The sequence below is a fragment of the Ovis canadensis genome, chromosome 3 (genome assembly GCF_042477335.2).
Source record: "Ovis canadensis isolate MfBH-ARS-UI-01 breed Bighorn chromosome 3, ARS-UI_OviCan_v2, whole genome shotgun sequence".
Taxonomy (NCBI): domain Eukaryota; kingdom Metazoa; phylum Chordata; class Mammalia; order Artiodactyla; family Bovidae; genus Ovis; species Ovis canadensis.
The window spans coordinates 27,905,221-27,927,399 of record NC_091247.1 but is presented as its reverse complement, the minus strand read 5'-3'; the positions used below and the strand labels follow the sequence as shown (position 1 = coordinate 27,927,399).

Sequence of the window (22,179 nt, the reverse complement as noted above, 5' to 3'; positions counted from 1 at the left end):
AACCGAGCTAGAGTGGAGTGATAAAGAAACAGTTTCTTAGAACTGTAAAAACAACAGAGCAGTAGTAAAGTGAGTTTTTAAAGGAAGCTACCCATAATTTACTCCCTAAGCTAACCATAGGTTTACTCTCTACATATGCCTACCTGCAAATGTGCTGAAACAGACCATTACAGTTCATGTTGCTTCTCCCCCTGCATTTCTTCAGAGAAGGAGCCTGTGGTGGAGGAACACCAACTCCCCCGCTAGAGGAGGCCAGAGGAAGGGCCTGTCTGCAGAGCCCTTGCCCAGCACAGAGCCGCTCTTGTCAGGCAGTGGAGTGAAATGGAGCGAAGCCATTTCCTCAGCATCCTTCAACTCTTGGAAAAAGTAATGCCAGGTTATTTCTTCTGACAAATAATCTATCCTGCCTATTTACTATCCTGCCAAGGTAGGGCTAAATATCAGCCCTGTTCGTGAACTTTTCTTAATATTTCCTGAAATCCTGGTCCCACTGTAGACTGTAAACCTGCACACAGTGATGAAGAATTTAAAGCAATTCAGCAGTGAACAATGCAGGCATTAGCTCTGTGCTCCTGGAGCCTACAATTGAGTGGGGTATAGGAATAAAGACACTATATATACATATACTGGAGAAGGAAATGGCAACCCACTCCAGTACTCTTGCCTGGAAAACCCCATGGACGGAGGAGCCTGGTAGGCTGCAGTCCATGGGGTCGCTAAGAGTCGGACATGACTGAGCGACTTCACTTTCACTTTTCCCTCCCATGCATTGGAGAAGGAAATGGCAACTCCCTCCAGTGTTCTTGCCTGGAGAATCCCAGGGACAGGGGAGCCTGGTGGGCTGCTGTCTATGGTGTCGCACAGAGTAAGACACGACTGAAGTGACTTAGCAGCAGCAGCGTATACATGTATATATAGTGATTGAAGTGAGTGAAAGTGCTCAGTCGTGTCTGACTCTGCGACCCCGTAGACTATACAGTCCATGGAATTCTCCAGGCCAGAATACTGGAGTGGGTAGCCTTTCCCTTCTCCAGGGGATCTTCCCAACCCAGGGATCGAACCCAGGTCTCCTGCATTGCAGGCAGATTCTTTACCAGCTGAGCTATACACTTTATATATATGTGAAATACACAGATATTGATACTGTATATATATATATATATATATATATATGTACTGTATATATGAAACACAGGTATCGATACCATAATAAATTGGAAAGGAAGAAAGAGTAGGAAAGAATCTAATTAAAACTGTTTTCCAAACTGCTGACTGGGAAACAGTAAATCATGAACTCTGTTTAGATATTTATGACCAGATCTTTTTTTTTAAAAAATGAAACAGAACTGAATGGACATGAATAAAGCAGATTAATTAGAGTGTGTCACATGTGATAATGGCAAATACTGTTTCAGGAAACTGCTATTTCTGTTGTACATAACCCTACAGGATATTTATGTCGCTCTCAGATTATGATATAAAATGTAGCTGTTACAGTGGATAGTTGGGCTTCCCTGGTGGCTCAGTTGGTAAAGAATCCTCCTGCAATGCAGGAGACTGGGGTTTGATCCTTGGGTCAGGAAGATGCCCTGGAGAAGGAAATGGCAACCCACAGTCCATGGGGTCGCAAGAGAGACACAGCATGGTGACTAAACCACCACCGACACAGTGGATAGTGGTAAAAATAAGTCTGAAAACACTAAGATACAGGGATGTTGCCGTGCCAAGGCCACAAGGTGGGAACAAGCTTGGCATCCTCCAGGACAAGGGGAAAGCCTAGTGTGGTTGATGCATGGAGAGAAGAGTACAGTTTCAGATGTGGTCAGTGTGGTCGAGGAGGTGGCCACACAAAGGAGTTTGGAGTTTACTGGAAGTGAAGTTGCAAGGTTTAAGAAATGATCTTAAGGTTACTATGTGGAGTGTAGATATTAAAAGGCAGTAGTGTGAAAGTAGAAAGACCACACAGGATCTGTTGGGACTCACGTTCATTGCCGTGTTTTACCATCCAGCCCAGCAGTAACCTGCTTTTGGAATCCTTCCTGGTTTCCTCAGGCAGAGCCAGTCTCTCCTTGACCTCAGTATATTTCCTTAGACAGGTACACCATTGATGCTTCTGTCTCTACCCATGGGCTACAAGTTCCCGGAGGGTCCCCTGGGTGGCCTCCAGCCCTGTGGTGCCAACACCATCACCCCTGGGGGAGGAAGTGGGATGCAGGGAGAGACTTTGAAGCCTGTGGTACAGGCTGTCCTTCCAGCTCACAGAGGGCTCTCTGGGGAAGGTATGTTTGACTTTCTATTCCTGGTAATATAAGTTCATATCTTTAGGATTTTTGAAGTTAGGATGAAAGTATTTCTATTCATGCTGCTAGAATCTGAGTTTTTTTTTTTTGTTTTTTTTTTTAAGGAGAGCCCACAGCAAAACTTGGGTTCCCTGGCTGGGGAAAAAAATGTAGTTGTGAGGAGCGAGGGGAAACTCTGAGGTGGGCAAACCTGGATGGAGCTGGACCGTAAAGCCTGGGCCTCCTAAACTGGGAACCTGGGGGTCAGGAGGGCGAGCTGGGGGTCGACCAGGCCCCAGGTGTACGGCCAGGCAGATATTTCGAGAGGGGCAGAACCCGGCCAAGAGGCAGCGGGCCAAGCCCACCCAGACGAGACCTGAGCGGCGGCGAGCCGGGGTCGGGCACCGCGCCGCTGGCCGAGGGGCCCCAGACATTCCAGGTCCGCCGCGGGCATGCCCTGGACCAGGCGGCCCGCTGCCCTGGACCAGGGGGCCCGCAGCCATGCACAGGTTCGCGGGCGGGGCCTAGGCCGAGGGGCGGGGCCTACGGCCGAGGGGAGGGAGGACCCCAGGCTGCGGGGGCGGGGCTCAGGGCTGCAGGGGCGGGGCCCACGGCCGCGGGACCTTTAAATTGGCCGCTCGGGCGCCGAGCACCCGCCCGCCACTGACCCAGCCACCGGGCGACGACCCGCCGACGGACACGGGCAGCAGCGCGAAGCCCACCATGCCGCGTCACCTCCCGGGACTGCTTCTCCTGCTCTGGCCGCTGCTGCTGCTGCCACCGCCCCCCGCCGCCCCCAGCCCCATGGCTCGCCCGGGCTTACGCAGGCTGGGGACCCGCGGCCCAGGGGGCAGCCCCGGACGCCGCCCGGCTCCGGGCGCCCCCTCCAGCGTGCCCTACTCCGGGACCGGGCAGCCCGGCGGGGTCCGCGGCGCAGGTACATGGCTTGGGCGGTAACGGGAGAGGGATCCCAGACCGAGAGAGACAGGAAAGGGTCCCAGGGAAGGACACTCGCCTGGAGCGAGGGAGATCCTGGACCAGGGCCCGGCGGGCTGGATGGGTGGGCAGGCGAATCTGGAGCCAAATAAGGAAAATCCTTGGTCACCCACCAAGTATTCCTTTCACCCCAGCCCAAGCCAGACGAAAGATCCCCTCCTCTGCAGGATAAATCCTATGCGGAAACTGAGGTCCAGAGAAGGGAAGGGAGATGCCCAAGGTCTCTCATAGCCAGGGCTAGACTTCCCTTCTCCTGAAGCTCAGACTCCAGCAACTGCCCCCTGAGACTTGGGCAGAGAGGATGGGGCAGCTATGGGTGCCTCACAGCTCTCTGTCCCAGACCCCACCTCTTGTTCAGCTTAGTAAACCTCCCCTGAAATTCTGCTTTCTGTTCTCTGGCTGATTGTGCTCCAACCCCAACCTGTGCTCTCTTACATGCTCAAACATCCAGGACACTTTGGGTCTTTGGTGAACAATCACAATTCACTTGTGGGTCAGTTGTTGATTCTTGGGGCAGAGGAAACCTCCTAGAGAGCAGAGTTGGAAGGTGATCCAACACAGCCCCTGACAGCACATACAGGGGAGCCGAGCCTTGTCAAGGTGTGAGAATCCAGCGAATCAGGGTCAGAGCCAGGAATAAAGCTCGGGGCTCAGATATGCCAAGTGTGGGTCTTTCCACTGCTTCAAGCTACCAGGCTCTTAGTGTGATTTACATAAGATTTTTAATCTTTATTACCAAAAAGTCCAGCATCAGAGTTGTTAAAGTCTGGCTTTAAAGAGAGGCGGCACCAAACCATTATCTGGATGTCTAGTCTCATCCAGCCAGTGATGCTTCATGCCCCAGGTTGATTTGTGTTGTCCACCCCTAATGCACCTTTTGAGTAATGTTGAGGAAGAAAAGGAGAAGGCAATGGCACCCCACTCTAGTACTCTTGCCTGGAAAATCCCATGGATGGAGGAGCCTGGTAGGCTGCAGTCCATGGGATCTCTAAGAGTTGGACACGACTGAGCGACTTCACTTTGACTTTTCAGTTTCATGCACTGGAGAAGGAAATGTCAACCCACTCCAGTATTCTTGCCTAGAGAATCCCAGGGATGGGGGAGCCTGGTGGATTGCCGTCTATGCGGTCACACAGAGTTGGACACGACTGAAGCAACTTAGCAGCAGCAGCAGCAGAGGAAAAACACAAAGGATTCTTTCCTGCATCAGCTCCAGTGGGCTGGATTTGCTACGGCAAGAGACAGGGACTGCCAGGGTTCACAATGGTTATATACAGCCCGACCAGTGGGTTGCTTCAGGTCAAGAATGAGGATAGGGAAGAAGTCTTTCTCCCAGAGGTTATTTTACCTCTCCTGATCCACATTCCTTGGGGAAGAGACTAGAGAGAGTAGGAAGGATTTCTCATGGGGTGGTCAATGTTCCCCTGAGCAGCACTGTTCCTTTATTACTTGAAATAAAAGCCAATATTAAATGATAATTCTTTAATAAGGACCACATTCCACTCTTTTTCGAATTCTCTCCTTTTTGCATCCAGAAATTGCTAGGCTTTGCTATGGACTTTTATTTCTAGCAGAATTCCCAGAAATTGACAATTATTGTGAGTAAGGAAACATTTTTGAAAATTCAGATTCTCATTTTCTTGATTTCTAAGAATCAAAGTGCTGTTATCTAGAAAAGGGGAGTGAGATTCAAAAACAATGAATATAAAGGGGGTCTGAATCAGGAAGTAAGCAGATGCTCACAGAACGTCCTGCCAGGCCCCCTGTATTTTCTATTCTTGCTGTAATAAACTACCATGAATTTAGTGGCTTAAAACAGCACACAGTTACTGTCTACGAGTTCTGTATCAGAAGTCATAGAAGTCTGACACTAGTCTCTCTGAACTAAAATTAAGGTATCAGCAGGGCTGCTTTCCTTTTGGAAAGATCTTAGAGGAGAATCCATTTCTTTGCCTTTTTCACCATATAGAGGTGACCCTCATTCCTTGGCTCATGACATTTTCCCTCCATTTTCAAAGCCATCAAAGGCAGGATGAGTCCTCACATGTCATCTCCCAGATCTCCTCTTCTGCCTCCCTATTCAACTTTTAGGAGCCTTTGTAATTATATTGGATCCACCAGGATAACCGCCCCATCTCACATCTTCAACGTAATCACACTTGCACAGTCTCATTTACCTTGTAAATAAATGTACTTACAGGTTCTGGGAATTAGGTCATGGACATCTGTGAGGGGAGGGCATTATCTTATCCTGCCTGCTACACCCCTGTAACCCCCATAGATGATTCCCTGCGAAAAATCAAGTGAAGAAGGAAAGGAATCCTGCACATTTACTTGCAAGAACGTAACCTCAACATGAGTAAAGACACCATTTGGGTGTTAGAGACAACACTGTCAGATATGGGGTTCATATCATATGTAGTTTTCCTTTTATTCAAATTATGCAAATACAGCCAGATCCATCTCCTGGAAGGATTTTCTTCTTTGCTCTCAATGCATGGTAATCAGGGATGAAATGAAATTCTGGAGTTTTTTTTTTTTTTTTAAAGAATTAACTCCTTTTGACTTAGCTAAATACATGACGTGTAGCATATTCAGACTGATGGCTCAACGTCACCAAGCAAGATATTTACTAGGTGCTTGAGATAATGTTAATTTTGGTGGCAGAAAATGTTGCTTTAGAGAGGCAATCATGAAATGAAAAGTCCCTTTGGGCTGGGAGTCTGGAAACCTGGAGTCCAGTCTATATTCTACCACTTTCTAGTCTACACCTCCCTGTACGAGGGTACAAAAGCAACTCTCACTTGCATCTCTAACTTCGCAAGGTTGTTGGGTTGAGATTCTGTGATATCTAAAGTGTTATTAAAAGTAGGATTTATTTATTGTCTTAATTAATACCTCTAGGAATCAGGCTAAAATCAAGAGAATACTTACCAGTTTTTTTTTTTTTTTTTTAACATATGGAGGCATAATTCTTATTGCAGACAGGGCTTTTTCTGTCATCAACTGCTTAGCTAGGAATTTAATTTTGAATAAATAAATACCTACACCTTTTCCCCTTACACACTGAGTAAATTGCTCTCTTAGAGTTTCATCAATTTCCAGCCAGCCTCCTATTAGGAAAGAAAAGAACCCTGAGTGACATTTCATGCCAAAGGATCTCATTTTGATTCAGGGCTTGTGTGTGTGTGTGTGTGTGTGTGTGTGTGTATTTTGGGAAAGAAGGAGGAATGGCTGCTCTCTTGGATTTGATTTGGGTGGCTAGGAGAGGGAGGAATATAAAATGAGATTAGAGGGGGAAAGGATAAGAAGGATGTGCTGAAAACAAAACTGTATTGTGTCTCTAAAATGTGCTAGGTCCTTTTGTGTGGGAACAATACATGTTCCTTGAGGGCAGGTAATCTGGCTTATTATTGTTATTATTTTTGTAGCTGGTTGGTTTAATACACAGTGAAAGTGAAGTTGCTCAGTTGTGTCTGACTCTTTGCGACCTCATGGACTGTAGCCTACCAGGCTTCTCAATCCATGGAATTTTCCAGGCAAGAGTACTGGAGTGGGTTGCCATTTCCTTCTCCAGGGCATCTTCCCAACCCAGGGGTCGAACCCAGGTCTCTTGCATTGCAGGCAGACGCTTTACCATAAAAAAATATTTGGAGAATGAAAAAATGAAAGAGAGGTGACTAGAGAATTTGGTGGGGGCAGTAGGATAGATACCAGGTCAAAATCTCTGCTTCTTGAAACAAGATATGCTGACAAAGATGGACCTCAATGTGGACAGATGAAGTGGTCACCCTTCTTTCTCTTTTTGAGGTTTAAACTCAGGGCTATTTGGACCTCAGAGTTCACTAAACGTGAGTGAATGACCAGATGGAGGGAGAATTTAGAGCTGCTCTGGAGCAGTTTTCAGCCCCTTGAAAGTGGAGAAAAAGAAGGAAGTCACCAGGAGAGCACCAGCGTGCCTCGCCTCACACTCTGCCGTTGTCTGAAGGGCTGTGAGGCTTGAGCAGGCAGTGGAGGGGGCATTGAGGCTGCCCTGAGTTCAGTTCAGACAGGGTTCAGGGATGGCCAAGGTGCCCAAGAGAGGCCTGGAGTCCATTCATTCCTGGGCATCAAGAGGAACCTTTGAACAAAACTTTAAGCAGAAGGATGAAACTTTCCAAGTGAAAAGTTCAGGACATTCAAATAGGGGAGCTCTTTGAGGAAATGTCACACCTCTATGTGAATTCTCACTGGGGAATCCTGAAAGGCCTCAGTGCTTTCAACGTGCAAAGGGAGGGTGGTCTTGAGGAAGACAGCAGAGAGTGGGGTATCTGGGGGCAAGGTCACAACATTGCCCTTCTGACTGTGGTAGGCTCACCGATTAGCCATGTATTTTTCCCCATGCCCTTCTTTGTAGGTGTTTGCAAGAGCAGGCCCTTGGACTTGGTGTTCATCATCGATAGTTCTCGTAGTGTACGGCCACTGGAGTTTACCAAAGTGAAAACCTTTGTCTCGAAGATAATCGACACTCTGGACATTGGGCCGGCGGACACGCGGGTGGCAGTGGTGAACTACGCCAGCACCGTGAAGATCGAGTTCCATCTCCAGACCCACTCGGATAAGCAGTCTCTGAAACGAGCTGTGGCGCGGATCACGCCCTTGTCTACGGGCACCATGTCAGGCCTGGCCATCCAGACGGCGATGGACGAAGCCTTCACAGTAGAGACAGGAGCTCGAGGGCCCTCTTCCAACATCCCCAAAGTGGCCATCATCGTGACTGACGGGCGGCCCCAGGACCAGGTGAACGAGGTGGCGGAGCGGGCCCGGGCGTCCGGTATTGAGTTGTATGCCGTGGGCGTGGACCGGGCCGACATGGAGTCCCTCAAGATGATGGCCAGTGAACCCCTGGACGAGCACGTTTTCTATGTGGAGACCTATGGGGTCATTGAGAAACTTTCCTCTAGATTCCAGGAGACCTTTTGTGGTAAGTCTTTGCTTCTAGTTAGAAAAGATGTTATAGTCAGACATCATGTGTCCGAAGAAAAAGAGATTTATTCTTTTTTATTTGGTGGAAATTTTATGGAAAACTTAAATATAAGCAACGTTTTTTGGGTATGTGATGGTTTTTTTTCTTCTTCTAAACTTAAGCATACTTTGTTGGCCTAGGAATATAGAGCTGCCTTATATATAAGTTGGTTTGGTCATAAAATCTTCCTGTTTGCATTAGAAATGTGAAGTTCTGGAAATATCCAGGGTAAATGATCCTGCTGTTCCCTGATGGGGTCAGAAAAAAAATACAAATAAAAAACCAGACACCTCTCTTCTCCCCTCTGCCCACCACATTTTTTCCAGATATTTTCTTTAGTTTTACCATCTCTAGATTTAACAGAACTCTGCTTGTTTTTTTCTCAGAAGACAGGGACTGCATCTGTCCCTGGAAAGATTGGTTGGCTTCTTGTCCAGCATAACTGTCCATCGGAGTGTATACTTAGCAAATACTCCAGTTTTCAGATTCGGCTCATTCTCTGATTATTCCTTATGAAGGGACAGGATTAAGAACCATGGAGACTAGGATTTTAGCTCACTTTTGAGATAGCAAGATGTAGGCTATTTTTTGGTTCTTTATTTTAATGTTTTAAGTTTTTAATTATTCTCCTACTGTCCTCCCTCTCCTTTCTTCCTTTAGGATGGAGTTTAAATCTGAACATGCTGTTTAATTAGAATTTTTAGCATGAATCAGTCAAACCCATGAATATGAATCCATTCAAGGCTCAGGTTTATCTTTAGTCACTGATCAGAATTTTGAATCTGTGGGACTCAAACTTTTTAATTTTTACTTTTACATTTATTTTTTTTTCTTTAAAAAATTTCTATCTTCCTTTGTTTCTTTCTGTCTATATTCATTTTTTAAAATCATTTGGAGATAATCTTTCAAAACTCTGTAGAATTATCCAAGCAGGTATGGACAAATTTCTAGTTCAGGTGAATTTTAAAGTGTAGATAACTTTTGCCATATAATTTATTCTGCATTTGTTTTCTCAATATGTGTTTATCGATCACTGATGATACAAAGATAAAGGTAATCCCTGCCTACCATCAAGCAAAAGTCTAGGGCTGGAGCTGAGACAAGCAAGTGAACCAATAATTACAGTTGTCAATTTCAAGGAGACTTTATACATAAATGAAAGTGGAACTCAGTAATCAACAGTTTGTCAGGAAATGGGAGATGAAGTCTCAGTCTGGAGCAAATTCTGACCTCATCTCAGCCAGACCTGGCAGGAGGCCTCTTGTGTTTCTTGCCTTAGGACACTGGGTCTTCTCAAGCTGTCCTTGGCTTTGGTGGCATCAACTCGGCAGTCATTGGTTTCCCAAAAGAAAATAGCTTTCGTTCTCCCAGGAAACCCCCCCTGTATTTGTGGGTGAGAACTTTTCCATGAAGATGCTGTTCTGTGGCAAGGTTCGGCCTCAAAGCTAGCACCTGGGGTAGGGCTTGAAGGACATAAAGTAACAAGTGGTGAGTGGCCACCTTTTCATCCTGGTACAAGAGACCTGCTTGTTCTGGGGGGAACATGTTCTGTCTTTGGAAAAAAAAAGACTGAGGGGCAGCTGTTGTAGTCAACTGACTGGAAAGATTATTCTATGAAAGGGCCCTTCTTAGAAAAATATTAGCCTTGTCCTGTTGCCAGAACTGTGGGGGCTGGGTGAACTGCCACAGGGGTGTCAGCCTCCTCCAACAGGCTTCCTTGGTTTCTCAGAAATGATCAAATTCATGATTCTTTTGTCAAAACATGTCACTTTGGAAAAAATTTAACATAAAAATGGCTCCAAGAGCAAAAAGATGAGGATGCCATTTAGCTAATGTGTGGTGTTCTTCTTTTTCTTTTACTGACTCGTGTATAGCAGTTGGGGCCTCCCTGGTGGCACAGATGGTAAAGAATCTGCCTGCAATGCAGGAAACCTGGGTTTGATCCTGGGGTTGGGAAGATCCCCTGGAGAAGAGAATGGCCACCCACTCCAGTGTTCTTGCCTGGAGAATCCCGTGGACAGAGGAGCCTGGTGGGCTATAGTCCATGGGGTCGCAAAGAGTCAGACATGACTGAGTGACTACACTGTCACTTTCTTTTTCACTTTTCATACAACATATGAGTTTAGACTCTTTGCAGATATGAGAGTCACGTGCAGATACATTTGGGCTCAGGAACTCGTACCATATATTTAAAAGGCAGTTACCTGCATTGCTTTCCACCATTTGCATGTTCAAACATGTATTGCTGCCCAAAGAGTGAGTGGGTTCCAGGCCTAGTGAATGCCTGGGGATGAATTCTGTTTAGACTCACACTATAAAACCCTGGAAACTGGCTTCTGGTTGCAGTGGGGCAACTAGCTTGTAGAACTGCAGGAAGTACAATATTGTTCTCTTCTTGCTGTTGCAGAGCAAAAGTCTTTTTCTCTGTCCAGGTGGATACATTGGATAAAACACTGAATTGCCTGGTTCATGTAACTGTTTGGTTTCAGCTCCAAATTCAAAAATCCCTTTCTCCTTTGAGAAACTCAACCACACGATCTATGATTTTAAATTAGTAACATTCCTAGTTACTAATTTAAACATTACTAAGAGTGGGGCAGAAATAAGCCAAAGGCAGAAAACAAATAGTCAATTTTTAGAGTGAACTAAAGATGGAATTGGAAAGGAATGTGCAGAGTGATTTTTTTTTTTTTTTTGACAAGAGAGGAAGTATCTGAAATGCTTCTTATGTGTTGACACTGACTGTTGTAAATTTCCTTTGCACAGCTCTGGACCCGTGTGCGCTGGGCACACATCAGTGCCAGCACGTGTGTATCAGTGACGGGGAAGGCAGGCACCACTGTGAATGCAGCCAAGGATATTCCTTGAATGCTGATAAGAAGACGTGTTCAGGTGGGGCCTGCTTAAGGGACAGTGGCTGACAGGCACATGTTTGGGGACTCACTCCCCAAGACTTTGGACTGGGCTTATGCTTTTCTCCTAACTGCCTTGTGGCAGATTTACTGTTATCAACAACTTTCATTGAAAAGTACATGAGGAGGAAAGTGAGATAATACCTAAAACAATCTATTACACTAGTTATAGCTTGCTTTAGAGAGAAGGGTTAGTAGGGAAAAAGGACAAAACTCTTAGTCTTTTGAGGTTTTGAAATTTTTCCTGGATTTTATTTAATTAAATACAAGCTACTTTTACCTCTCTGTAACCCTAGGTGCTCATGGAATCTAGAAGTGGAAGAAAACTTAGGGAGGTTCTCACTCGTCTGCTGTATGAATACTCACACGCTATCAATGAAGAGTACAAATTAGGTCCATTTTGTTAGATCCTAGAAAATAGTTGTTGAGAGGAGGAAAACTGAAGAGATCATTTAACTCAACCTGATCATTTTATAGAAAATGAAATCGAGATCTGTCCCCACTGCCCCAGGAATGGAGAAGACTTACCCATGTCATGGGGTCTCTTAGTGAAAGAACCAAGATCAGGAAGCGAGTTCCAACCCTCCCATCCAGTAGGCATCCTCTTATGTCAGACTGACCCATTTCATTAGCATTGTGTGTGTGTGTATGTATATGTGTGTATGTGTGCATGGATGTGTGTGGTATGGCCCATAGTTATTTGCTTACCATGTTTTCCATGTGCTGGCATTTGTCCTGGTTGTCTTTTGATAGCTATTGACAAATGTGCTCGTAACACTCATGGCTGTGAACACATCTGTGTGAACGACAGAACTGGCTCTTATCACTGTGAGTGCTACGAGGGCTATACTCTGAATGAAGATGAGAAGACGTGTTCAGGTAAGTGGGGGCAGGGGCTTTCCTGTTGCCCCTCTGTCTACCTACCTTCCTAAGCCAGTGCTGGGGGGTCATCTCAACGGGGAACTTGACATCTTCTTGTCTGTTGCCATCTTGGGCTTTTCCCATTTCTTATGAGAAAAGTTAAAAATGGCAGTATGTTGTCTTGTGACCTACCTGTGTGAGTGTGTTGTTCATTTCCTTCTCTGTCCCCAGCCCTAATTGTCCTCTCCAGATGCTGAAGACAATTTAGTTAAAATCAAATAACAGCCCATCAGATACTTGTTACTTAAAAAAAGAAAAGCAGTAACTCTGCAGCGGAGAGACTTGGCAGACACCACTTCCACTAAGTCATCAGAGTTGATGTCACCGGCAGTGACACAGTGACGTCATGCTTCTCCCGTCGTCACAGGACACACAGTGATGTCATGCTCCTTCTCATCATGTTCTCAGGGCACAACAGCATTTCTGTGGTTTTCTTGCTAAAAATTTAGTATCATGAGGAAACTTCAGACAAACCCAAACTGAGAGACATTCCATAAACTAATTTTCCAGTAATTTTCAAAAGTGTCACAGTCATGAAAGGCAAAGAAAGACTGAGGAAATGTCCCAGACTGGAGGAAACTAAGGAGATGTGACCACTTAAAGCAATATGTGAGCCTGGATTGGATCCTGGGCCACAAAAAGGGCATTTGTGGTAGAAACACTGGCAGACTTTGAATAAGGTCTTTGGTTAGTTAAGGGCATTGTATCAATGATTAGTTTCCTGGTTTTGGTCATTACTTATATAATGATGTGCTTATATAGGATGTTTACATTTGGGGAAGTGGGATGAAGTGTAGGACTTCTCAAAATGAAAAGTTCACAAAGATAAACAATAGTTTAAAAATATCATGTTAGTAGAGAGGGAAGTGCACAGACGTGCAGTTTGGGTCTTGAGTTCTGATGCTGTTCTGAGTCAGTTGATCTCCTTTAGAGTCAATTTCCTCATTTATTACAGGAGAGGACTGAGCTACAGTCCTCAAACGCGGATTCTGTGTCTTTCTGAATCTAGTATAATTAGTTCCACAACTGTTAGAACCCCTCTGATTCAGCATAAATACAGCAAATCTAAAAGGAATGCTTTAGAAAGTACTTATGAGATACTTAGATTATAAAAGCTCAGTATAGGGGGCTTCCCTGGCAGTCCAGTGGTGAAGACCCCATGCTTCCAATGCAGTGGCTGTGGGTTCAATCCCTGGTCAGGAAACTAAGATCCCATATGCCACATGGTGAGGCCAGACAAACAAACAAACCAAAAAAAAAAAAAACAAAACAAAACAAACCAACAATATAAACTCAGCATAGATTATGAAAAGGAGTAGGGGAAAATAGAAGACTAAGTATTGTGTATGTAGGAGTTTGTTTTACTCAAATAATTTCTGGTAAGGGCAAATATTACTCTTTGATGGCTTTGAGTGGTTTCTAGTAAGTTCTCCTTTTTGGCATTGCTGGCTGCAAATAAGATTTCTACATATGGGTAAGAAAAGACCTCTCCACATTTAATTTCTTTTCTTCTGGACTTCCACTTGGCAGCTCAAGATCAGTGTGCTTTGGGCACGCATGGCTGCCAGCACATTTGTGTGAATGACAGAGCCGGGTCCCACCACTGTGAGTGCTACGAGGGCTATACTCTGAATGAAGATAAGAAGACGTGTTCAGGTAAGGCCCACTCAGTTAATTCTTTCATACGGGACCTTTTCTACTGCAGTGAAACTAACTTTCAATTCACCATGAGAGAGATTCTTAAAGGTAAGGTAAGCAATTGGACTTCAGACATTCTACCGTGCTTACAGACCAAGGCACACACTGCTAGGGGGGCAATGAGCTCACTAGGTTTTGCAAACATAGCTCACTTCAGAAAATTACTGGATGATGGGCAGGGAGTGGGGGATATAAGAAAAGCTAATTGGATGTACGGTCCAGGAAAATTTTATATCTCTGAAAAGCAAATAGGAAACTTTGGAGGAAGTCAGTGGGACAGTAACTATTTGGTGTGATAGGCTGAACTGATCTTTTTCCAATTAAAACTAGGCCTGGAACTTTTCTGTAGTGTTCGACTTAAAGGTGGATCATTTTTAGTGAAGGAGGCTTTGTAAATGACTGAATTAGACCCACACAGATCTTCCAGTAAGTTTGAAGCAAGTCCTTCCCTGACAGTTTCTAGATGATCAATCTTGGGTGAATCTGAGGCTTATGACTTGGTAAGGGAGCCCGTGCCAGAACTGCTAATCCTCATTAATTTGATTTAAACTCACTGGGAGAACAGAGTGGCATTTATAATGTAAAAGCAGTCCTCTGAGAAATTCCTAGCTCTCAAGGTGGTGTTTAATTTGGGCATAGTCAGTATTTTTTTTTTTTTTTTTAGATTTTATGTATACTCTCCTCTTCCGGGAGGAGGTGTAATATGTGACCTTTTCAAGAGAGATTAAAGGAAGTGGCACATCACCAATCCGCCCTTTAAGAAAGAATGAGATCAATAAAACAGTACTGGACCCCTATTTTGTTCCCAGGACTGTGCTGAGCCGTGTGGGAATGTAAGGAAGCATCAGCTTCTGTCTCTGAGTTACACAAGGTTGGATGCAAAACCAAAAAATCATCATTTTTTTTTTTAATTGGAGGAAAATTGCTTTACAATGTTGTTAGCTTCTGCTGTACAACAACGTGAATCGGCCATAAGGATACATATATCACCTCCCTCTTGAGCCTCCCTCCCACTCACCTCCATCCCACCCCTTTAAGTCATCACAGAGCGCTGATCTGGGCTCCCTGTGTTATAAAGCAGCTCCCCACTAGCTATCTGTTTTACCTGTGGTGGTGTATATATGCCAATGCCACTGTTTTGATTACTCCCGAATCAGTACCTTAAGAAAGCAGCGACTGGTAGCGAGAGTCCATACTAAGGAGAGGCTTCGGGTGGCCGAAGGGCTGGGACTGGAGGAGTGGAGGGGGCACGGGCAAGGGGAGGGGCTTGTGTCAATTTGTTGAGGTGGGTGGGACTAAGTCACAAGAGTGGAACTAAGTCCCCTGGGTGGAGAGGATTCAAGGCTGCTCTTCCCTGAAGACCTGCAAAAGGAAACAAAGTACATTTACAAGTAAACTAACAGATATTATGGAATAAAATGAACCACTTTATTAAAAAGAAGAAATCAAAGGAGATTTTCTGTTAAGACAGACTTCAGTTAAGACAGCACTTTCAGGTAACGGTTCATCCACATTCTTCAGTGTCTGCTGGGTGCCATGCGCTGTTCCAGGCATTTTAGCAACAGTCACACATTTACTGCTCACAGCAAATTTACTCATAGCAACTGAGTAACTTGCTGGTGGTCACTTGGCTAGTAAGTAGCAGAGCCAGGATTTGAACCCAGGCACTTGATCTGGTGGTTCGTAGTTCTCAAACACTGAGCTACACTCTCTCATGGTGCAAAGCACATGACAGCAAAAGGAGATAGAGAAAGAAAGATGCAGTGGTGGGAACTCAGTATTTATATATTTTACAGCAATAATGGATGCCATGCTAAAACTGGGGTGCACAACATGGGGCAGAGCCCCTCTACTGGCCTGCCTTCCCCTCGCTGGGCAGTGGGAAAGCTATTAAATTAACCGTGGGGCCCCAGATCAGGGGCTGGGGGCTGGAGGCATGTCCCCTTGTTATCTCTGGAGTTGCTGCTAAGCTGGGCTGAGGGAAAAAAAAATGCTCTGCTAGTAGGCATTTTGCTGGAAACATCTGAATTGTAGTAGTGAAGGGAATATCAGTGTGAAAGTTGGAAAGACATTGTGATTAGATTATCTAGGGCCTTCTGTGCCATGAAAAGCTCTTTTATAGGCAGTAGTGAGCTATAGATGAAGGTGAAAGAGGAGAGTGAAAAAGCTGGCTTAAAATTCGACATTCAAAAAAACTTAGATCATGGCATCTGGACCCATCACTTCATTTCAAAGAGATGGGGGAACAATGGAAACAGTGATAAAATAAGCAGACTTTAAGAAAATCAACCCCGAATATACATTGGAAGGATTGATGCCGAGGCTGAAGCTCTAGTACTTTGGCTACCTGATGCAAAGAACTGACTCATTGGAAAAGACCCTGATGCTGGGAAAGACTCAAGGCTGGAGGAAAAGGGGACAACAGAGGATGAGATGGTTGGATGGCATCACTGATTCAATGGACATGACTTTGAGCAAGCTTTGGGAGATGGTGAAGAACAAGAAAGCCCGGCATGCTGCAGTCCATGGGGTTGCAAAGAGTCAGACACAGCTGAGTGACTGAATAATAGTGAGCCATGGAAAGTTTGGAAGCATGGAATGACACTTAAGAGGAGATTTAGAGGGGAACAAAGAGTTTGACTCCTGTAATGGCCGAGAAGGACCTATGTTCCCCAGGAAACCTTTGCTCCTTGTGATGTATTTGTGACAGATAAAAAATACATTCTTATCCAACCATACACATCCTCAGCACCACCATCATCATCATTATTTTTCTCTCTCTGTGTGTGCATGAGCTCGCAGGCCATTGTTTTCTGTACCACTTTAAGCATCAAAGATAGGCCCTTGGTCAATATAGTATTTTTTGTGCAGCATCAAATTTAACTCCGTGTGTGAGTAGGTCCCTAATAATTTATTTTTGGTAATGGTGAAGATGATCTATATATAGCTGGAGAGCTTGGAGGTGTTATGGAAAGGCCAGAGGTAAGTTCTGGGATAGAATTAAGATGCAGTGCAGCCCTCCAGGACTGTGGACAGTGAAAAAAAAGAGGCAGAACCCAAAATATTTGCAAGAAATAGCAAGGAAAGGGGGAGGGATCAGGAAGAGGCTCCCTCCTTCTGAAACATGGGAGACTCTGATGACTGAAGGATTCATATGTGCCCATGTTGGGACCAAACCAAAGCTTCTTTCTCTCAGAAGTCTGTGTCGTTTCCATTGTAATTTGTGAATATTCTCTCTCCTGCCCCAATCCCGGCCAGTTCTTAACCAGTGTGCCCTGGGCTCTCATGATTGCCAACACATCTGTGTGTATGACGGCAGTGCCTCTTATCATTGCGACTGTGACACTGGCTACACTTTGAATGAAGACAAGAAGACATGTTCAGGTAAAGATGGTCCCTTTAAGCCTCATCCATGCACTTGGACAGGAGTGAGCTTTCCTGTCTCCAAGTCTGAAGTACAGTTTTGAGTCTTGCCTCTTGGTCTGTCTTCAGGATGGAAAGTTTCTACTTTTCCACCAGGCGTCCTTCCCGCCATTGGTTTTTAAAGGAACCTCAACCCTGTTCTCCATAGTGAACATTTTCATTTCTTAATGAAGACACAGTATCACAAGGAGATGGTCTTTTTATCTCTGCATTCTTGGCTTCTCCCTACATTGTGTTAAAACAGTTTGACTTTGTATCATGGAGAATTTCTGATCATCACAAAAGCATTGAGAACAGTAGGACTCTCATATAACCATCACCTACCTGGGACAATTGTAAACTTTTCCTCAACATCTCTGTTTCTTTTTTTGACACATCCCACAGTCTTTCCTCCTCTTTCTGTGTGCTCTTACATCCTTTTATCTCCTAGAAAATGCATGTAGCTTAAGTCTTAAAAATAAAAGTATTGAATTGTCAGTTTCCTGATTTCCTATGATTTCTGATTAGCTGTAACGTTCTGTGTACTGTCACTGCCTCCAGCCATTGAAGAAGCACGAAGACTCATCTCCACAGAGGATGCTTGTGCCTGTGAAGCCACGCTGGCATTCCAGGATAAGGTCAACTCATATCTGCAGAGACTGAACTCGAAACATATCCTTTTTGGAAGGATTTCTGCTTCTGCTTGAAGCCAACCTAGGTCTTACAATGGACATTTGAGGACATGTCACAGGATAAGGACCTTATTCATTAAGTTTTAAGATGAACAGTAGTAATACGTAGCCTTGATTTTTTAAGAGTTCTTTTTAAATATTTTAGGAGACTGTTACATCCATTTTTATTTGCATGTGAAAGCGGTGTAATTATTTTTCTAGTGCTTTTCTACAGCAGTATAAGCTCCTAATTGAGTTCTAGTTAACCAGGGCTATCATCCTGATTCCTTAATAGGACTCAGAATCTGTACTTGTACAAGACAAGTCAGCTGATGAATGGAGTGTGATAACTCAAATGATACACAGTTGTACACTTTGTTTAGCCAGGTTGTCAAAGAGCAGGTTTCAAAATGTAACATGGTACCACCTCAGAAACTTTCAAAAGCAGTTCTTTAGCCAAAGGAGTAATTCAGGAAGAGTACTTTTTCTTAGTCCAGACGAAGTTAACAACACTGTTCCCAGGGATCTTCGAGGAGTATTCAAACTGTGATAGTTACCGAAAGAGTATGTGCTTGCTGCTCAAAAGTCAGTAAACAAGCCAGGTTGGTGGAAAGGAAAGTTTGCTTTATTTCAGATGCCGGCAACTGGGGGTGGTCAGGGGGTGAGAGTTTTTATAGATAGGGCATGTAGGGCTACATGCAGAAACAGAACAGTAATCTCTAACAGTCATCTTCAGATTGGTCCTCAGTGGTTTGACCAGCATCATCTTGGCTGTTTCAAGTACACTTAACCTTCTCTTCTGAGGTCCATTTGTTCTCTTTTCTTCGAGGCCAGTTCTCTGAATTCTGGCACCTTCCGTCTTGCCTACAGTCTCGTCATCAGGTAGTTAACTTCTTCCACCTAGTGTTTTAGTATCGATAAGACAGTTCACAGGATATGGCTCAGAATATTATAACCCTTGAGAAAGAACTGAAGGTCCCTGACTGTGCTTAATGACTATATTATTTAGTCTTTGACTGTTTTCGTTTCCAAATTTCTCACTTCTCTAATTAAGCTTATTCTTGGACTGAAGTTTCCCACAGACAAAAGGCAGGCAGAGTACATGGTAAGGGGGCAAGGACCATAGGGCTCAGCGCTGTTTCAGCAGAGCTACCTCGGAGCTTGCAGAGACATTCAAGGGATGTGAGGGGACACAGAGCATTTTAGAGGAATCCGTTTCCAAATACTTCACTTCCGTAAACTGATCTGCTTACAATGCAACTTGGGGTCAGCTGGCAGTTTCTTTTCCCATCTCTCACTTCAGTGCCACCAATCTCCTAACTTTACACAAGAAAGGGATATCTCTTGCTTACCCTGAATTTTAATAAGGTGAATTTTTTGGAAAGGTAAAATCTCCAGAGAGCCAAATAAAAGGACAATTCAATTTTTTTTTTCTAAGTTATTTATTTTTGGCCATCCTGGGTCTTTGTTGCTGCACACAGGCTGTCTCTAGTTGCATTGAGAGGGGGCTGTTCCTCTTTGTGGTGCACGGGCATCTCATTGCGGTGTCATCTCTTGTCGGGGAGCCTGGGCTTTAGGGTGCACAGGCTTCAGCAGTTGTGGCTGGGAGGGTCTAGAGTGTGGGCTCAATAGTTGTGGTGGGCAGGCTTAGTCGCTCTGCAGCATGTACAAAATCCCAAACTGGGGATCAAAACCCATGTCCCCAGCATTGGCGATGGATTCTCAACCACTGTACCAGCAGGGAAGTCGCTCAACAGTTTTTTAAATTAAGGTTTCATAAACAAATCTCTCCCAATTTAGTCCATTAAGAGATACTTTTCTAATTAAAATTTACCTTTTATTTTTTAATGATTTTATCTCAAAATTTGTAATTTACTTGTTTGGATCAACTGTGTGCCCATCATAGTTGTAATGATAACTCAACCAAGGTGATTAAAAAAAATTAGGGCCTTTGGTCAAAGAAAATTAATTTAAAGGTAATCTAGATGTAAACATGTATGTGCTTGTTGTCTGTATAAAGTTTATGTCAGAAAGTGTAATAGAGTGCTCAAGAACAGATTTTCAAGATTCAAGTAGAATAAAATTCTGTGGAAGCAGCAGAAAGGAAATACAAATTTAAGGAGATATTTTATTTCAGAAGAACAATAGTAGTAATAATTCAGTATGTTATTAATATTACAAAGGATACATTTAAAAGATTGGCTTAAATTTTATTTTAAAGCATCAATATTTATAATACAGCAAAGTTGCATACTTTGTTACATAAAGGTTATGAAAATTTTCATATAATTTAAATATGTACAAGGTATTACTTGTCAAAATTATTTTAGGGGGCATATGAACAAAAATACTTGAAGACCGCCACTTTATATCCTGCTCTCTAAAGAACAGAATATCTGAGCTTTAGACATATTAGATTTTTGGTGAGAAAATTTCACTCTTTTTGTTCCAATGAGAACTTACACTTTTCTTTTACCTTGTATTGAAGTGTCTGAAAGTGTGTTTGCATTTTCTAATGTCTAAAAATATGTGGTTTTGGCCTTAACAACTAGTCACTCGATGACATTTTGGAGAAGCTGCAAGCAAATGAATATGGACAAGTACATCGTTGAACTACTCAAATGTTTTACCTGAAAATAACGAGCATTTGGTGTAGTAAATACTTCCGCATACTCAAATGTTCCTGCTACTAATCTGCCATTACAAATGCTTGAATGCTACTGAATCTTCTGGGAACCAGTATCATTTTTCTAAGGAAATAAATGTCCCTAATTAAGTGCAAATTTTAGTGTCTCTAAGCTATGACTGTGAAATAGTTGGTAGAAAATAGAAGAAAAGTTTTCATAATTTTTTTTACTTCTTTACTAATTGAGCCATTTAATTTTAAAATGTTTGTATTAGTAAGATAACCATACTTAAAATGCAAACTTTTAATCTATTTTTTTTCTTGATATAGTATAAACTAGTCTTGTTACTTTAGAGTGTAACTTGTAGAGGGTATTTACACATAAAAGTTCATATAATTAAATTGAGATGAATATAATTTAGAACTATCTCACTAACACTTTTTTGTTTTTTCCTCATTTTTGCCAGGGTATTGTTGAAGCTGTGATCAGGGGATTGTAATACATATATCTAAATATAGTTAACACAGATTAAGTGAGCTGTTACATGCCATTTTTAATTCATTCTGATGTTAGAAAGAGACACACATAGCTGCAGACTTAGTTGTGTGTTGTGTTAAACTATTTACCAAGGACAAAAAATTCTAAATTTACTTGTTTTACTTTAGAATCCAATCAATAAAATTATATATTTATAAATATTGCTATAACAAAATAATCTAATGTTGTTTTAAATGTTAATGATAAGCCTGTTTTTTTCACTTACATATTTGATTAATTTTTTTTTCAGCTTTAAAGCTTATAACTTTTAGAAGAAAGTAGTTCTTTAAATTACAGATAATTCATTCTTTTTTGGTTTATGTTGTCTTTACTGTAATAAAAACATCAATATCTATATACTATTGTCATGATTTTTTTGACTTTTATCAACTTTGCTCATGTGTTTTCTTAAATTAAGCTGAATTACAATTATTTTGAAAATGAAACATTTTCTTGTCAATGAAACAATGTCATGACTCATCCTATAATTTAATCTCATGCTCTCAAAGTTAAAATTTTAAGTTCAGGTTAAATAGAAAGGTTTTGATCAAGAATATTGTGGGAGAGGGAATAAAACAGAATTACATAAATTCATATTAAATAATGATGAGGGTACATTAAAATAAAGACCTGAAAAGAAATCCAGAAACAAAAAAACAAAAAGCTAAACTGTCAAAGGAAGAAATGAAAAATGAACACATCAAAGGCAATAAATATTATATGAAACATATAATGTTATTTGTCAACATTTTTGCAAGGATCTGACATACAGCAAGTGCTATCTTCCAAACTTATTTGAGCAAACAATCAGTTATATTAATATATCACAAAGAAATGGTATTACGGGGGAATAAATGAGAGCTCATGTACAAGAACTATGGAAAGGTATTTAGAGACAAATTGTTAAGGATGTGACGACCATCAGTGGCTTCAACTAACCATGCCTTAAACTTAACCAGTTGATTAGAATCCCCCTGGCTTAGAAAACTGATTTTTGTTTCCTGAGTCCAGAATAGGAAGCCTGTGATCAGGTGCCAGAAAACATATAGGGATGTAATCTGGTGCTGAAGAGATACACATATATTTGAAAACAAATATGTATTACCCGAATATATTAAGTTTAGTAAGGAT

The 22,179-nt window shown here is 42.8% G+C and overlaps 1 protein-coding gene across 1 annotated transcript; it reads left to right on the top strand.

The window, feature by feature from the left end:
- The first annotated feature begins 2,940 nt into the window (after positions 1–2,940).
- On the top strand, positions 2,941–21,439 carry MATN3 (matrilin 3). Its single transcript, XM_069582634.2, has 8 exons — positions 2,941–3,216; positions 7,672–8,238; positions 11,047–11,172; positions 11,946–12,071; positions 13,644–13,769; positions 17,070–17,195; positions 17,775–17,885; positions 20,441–21,439. The coding sequence occupies exons 1-8, from the start codon at positions 3,003–3,005 to the stop codon at positions 20,494–20,496; spliced, it is 1,452 nt and encodes a 483-aa protein (XP_069438735.1). The 5' UTR covers positions 2,941–3,002; the 3' UTR covers positions 20,497–21,439.
- Positions 21,440–22,179: the final 740 nt, after the last annotated feature.

What these genes read in the sequence shown, in the direction of transcription:
- MATN3 (XM_069582634.2), top strand. Translation starts at nt 3,003, where the DNA reads ATGCCGCGTCACCTCCCGGGACTGCTTCTCCTGCTCTGGCCGCTGCTG. An exon ending in ATTCCAGGAGACCTTTTGTG is followed by an intron (nt 8,239 to 11,046) that starts GTAAGTCTTTGC and finishes TCCTTTGCACAG; the next exon opens with CTCTGGACCCGTGTGCGCTG. An exon ending in AGATGAGAAGACGTGTTCAG is followed by an intron (nt 12,072 to 13,643) that starts GTAAGTGGGGGC and finishes TCCACTTGGCAG; the next exon opens with CTCAAGATCAGTGTGCTTTG.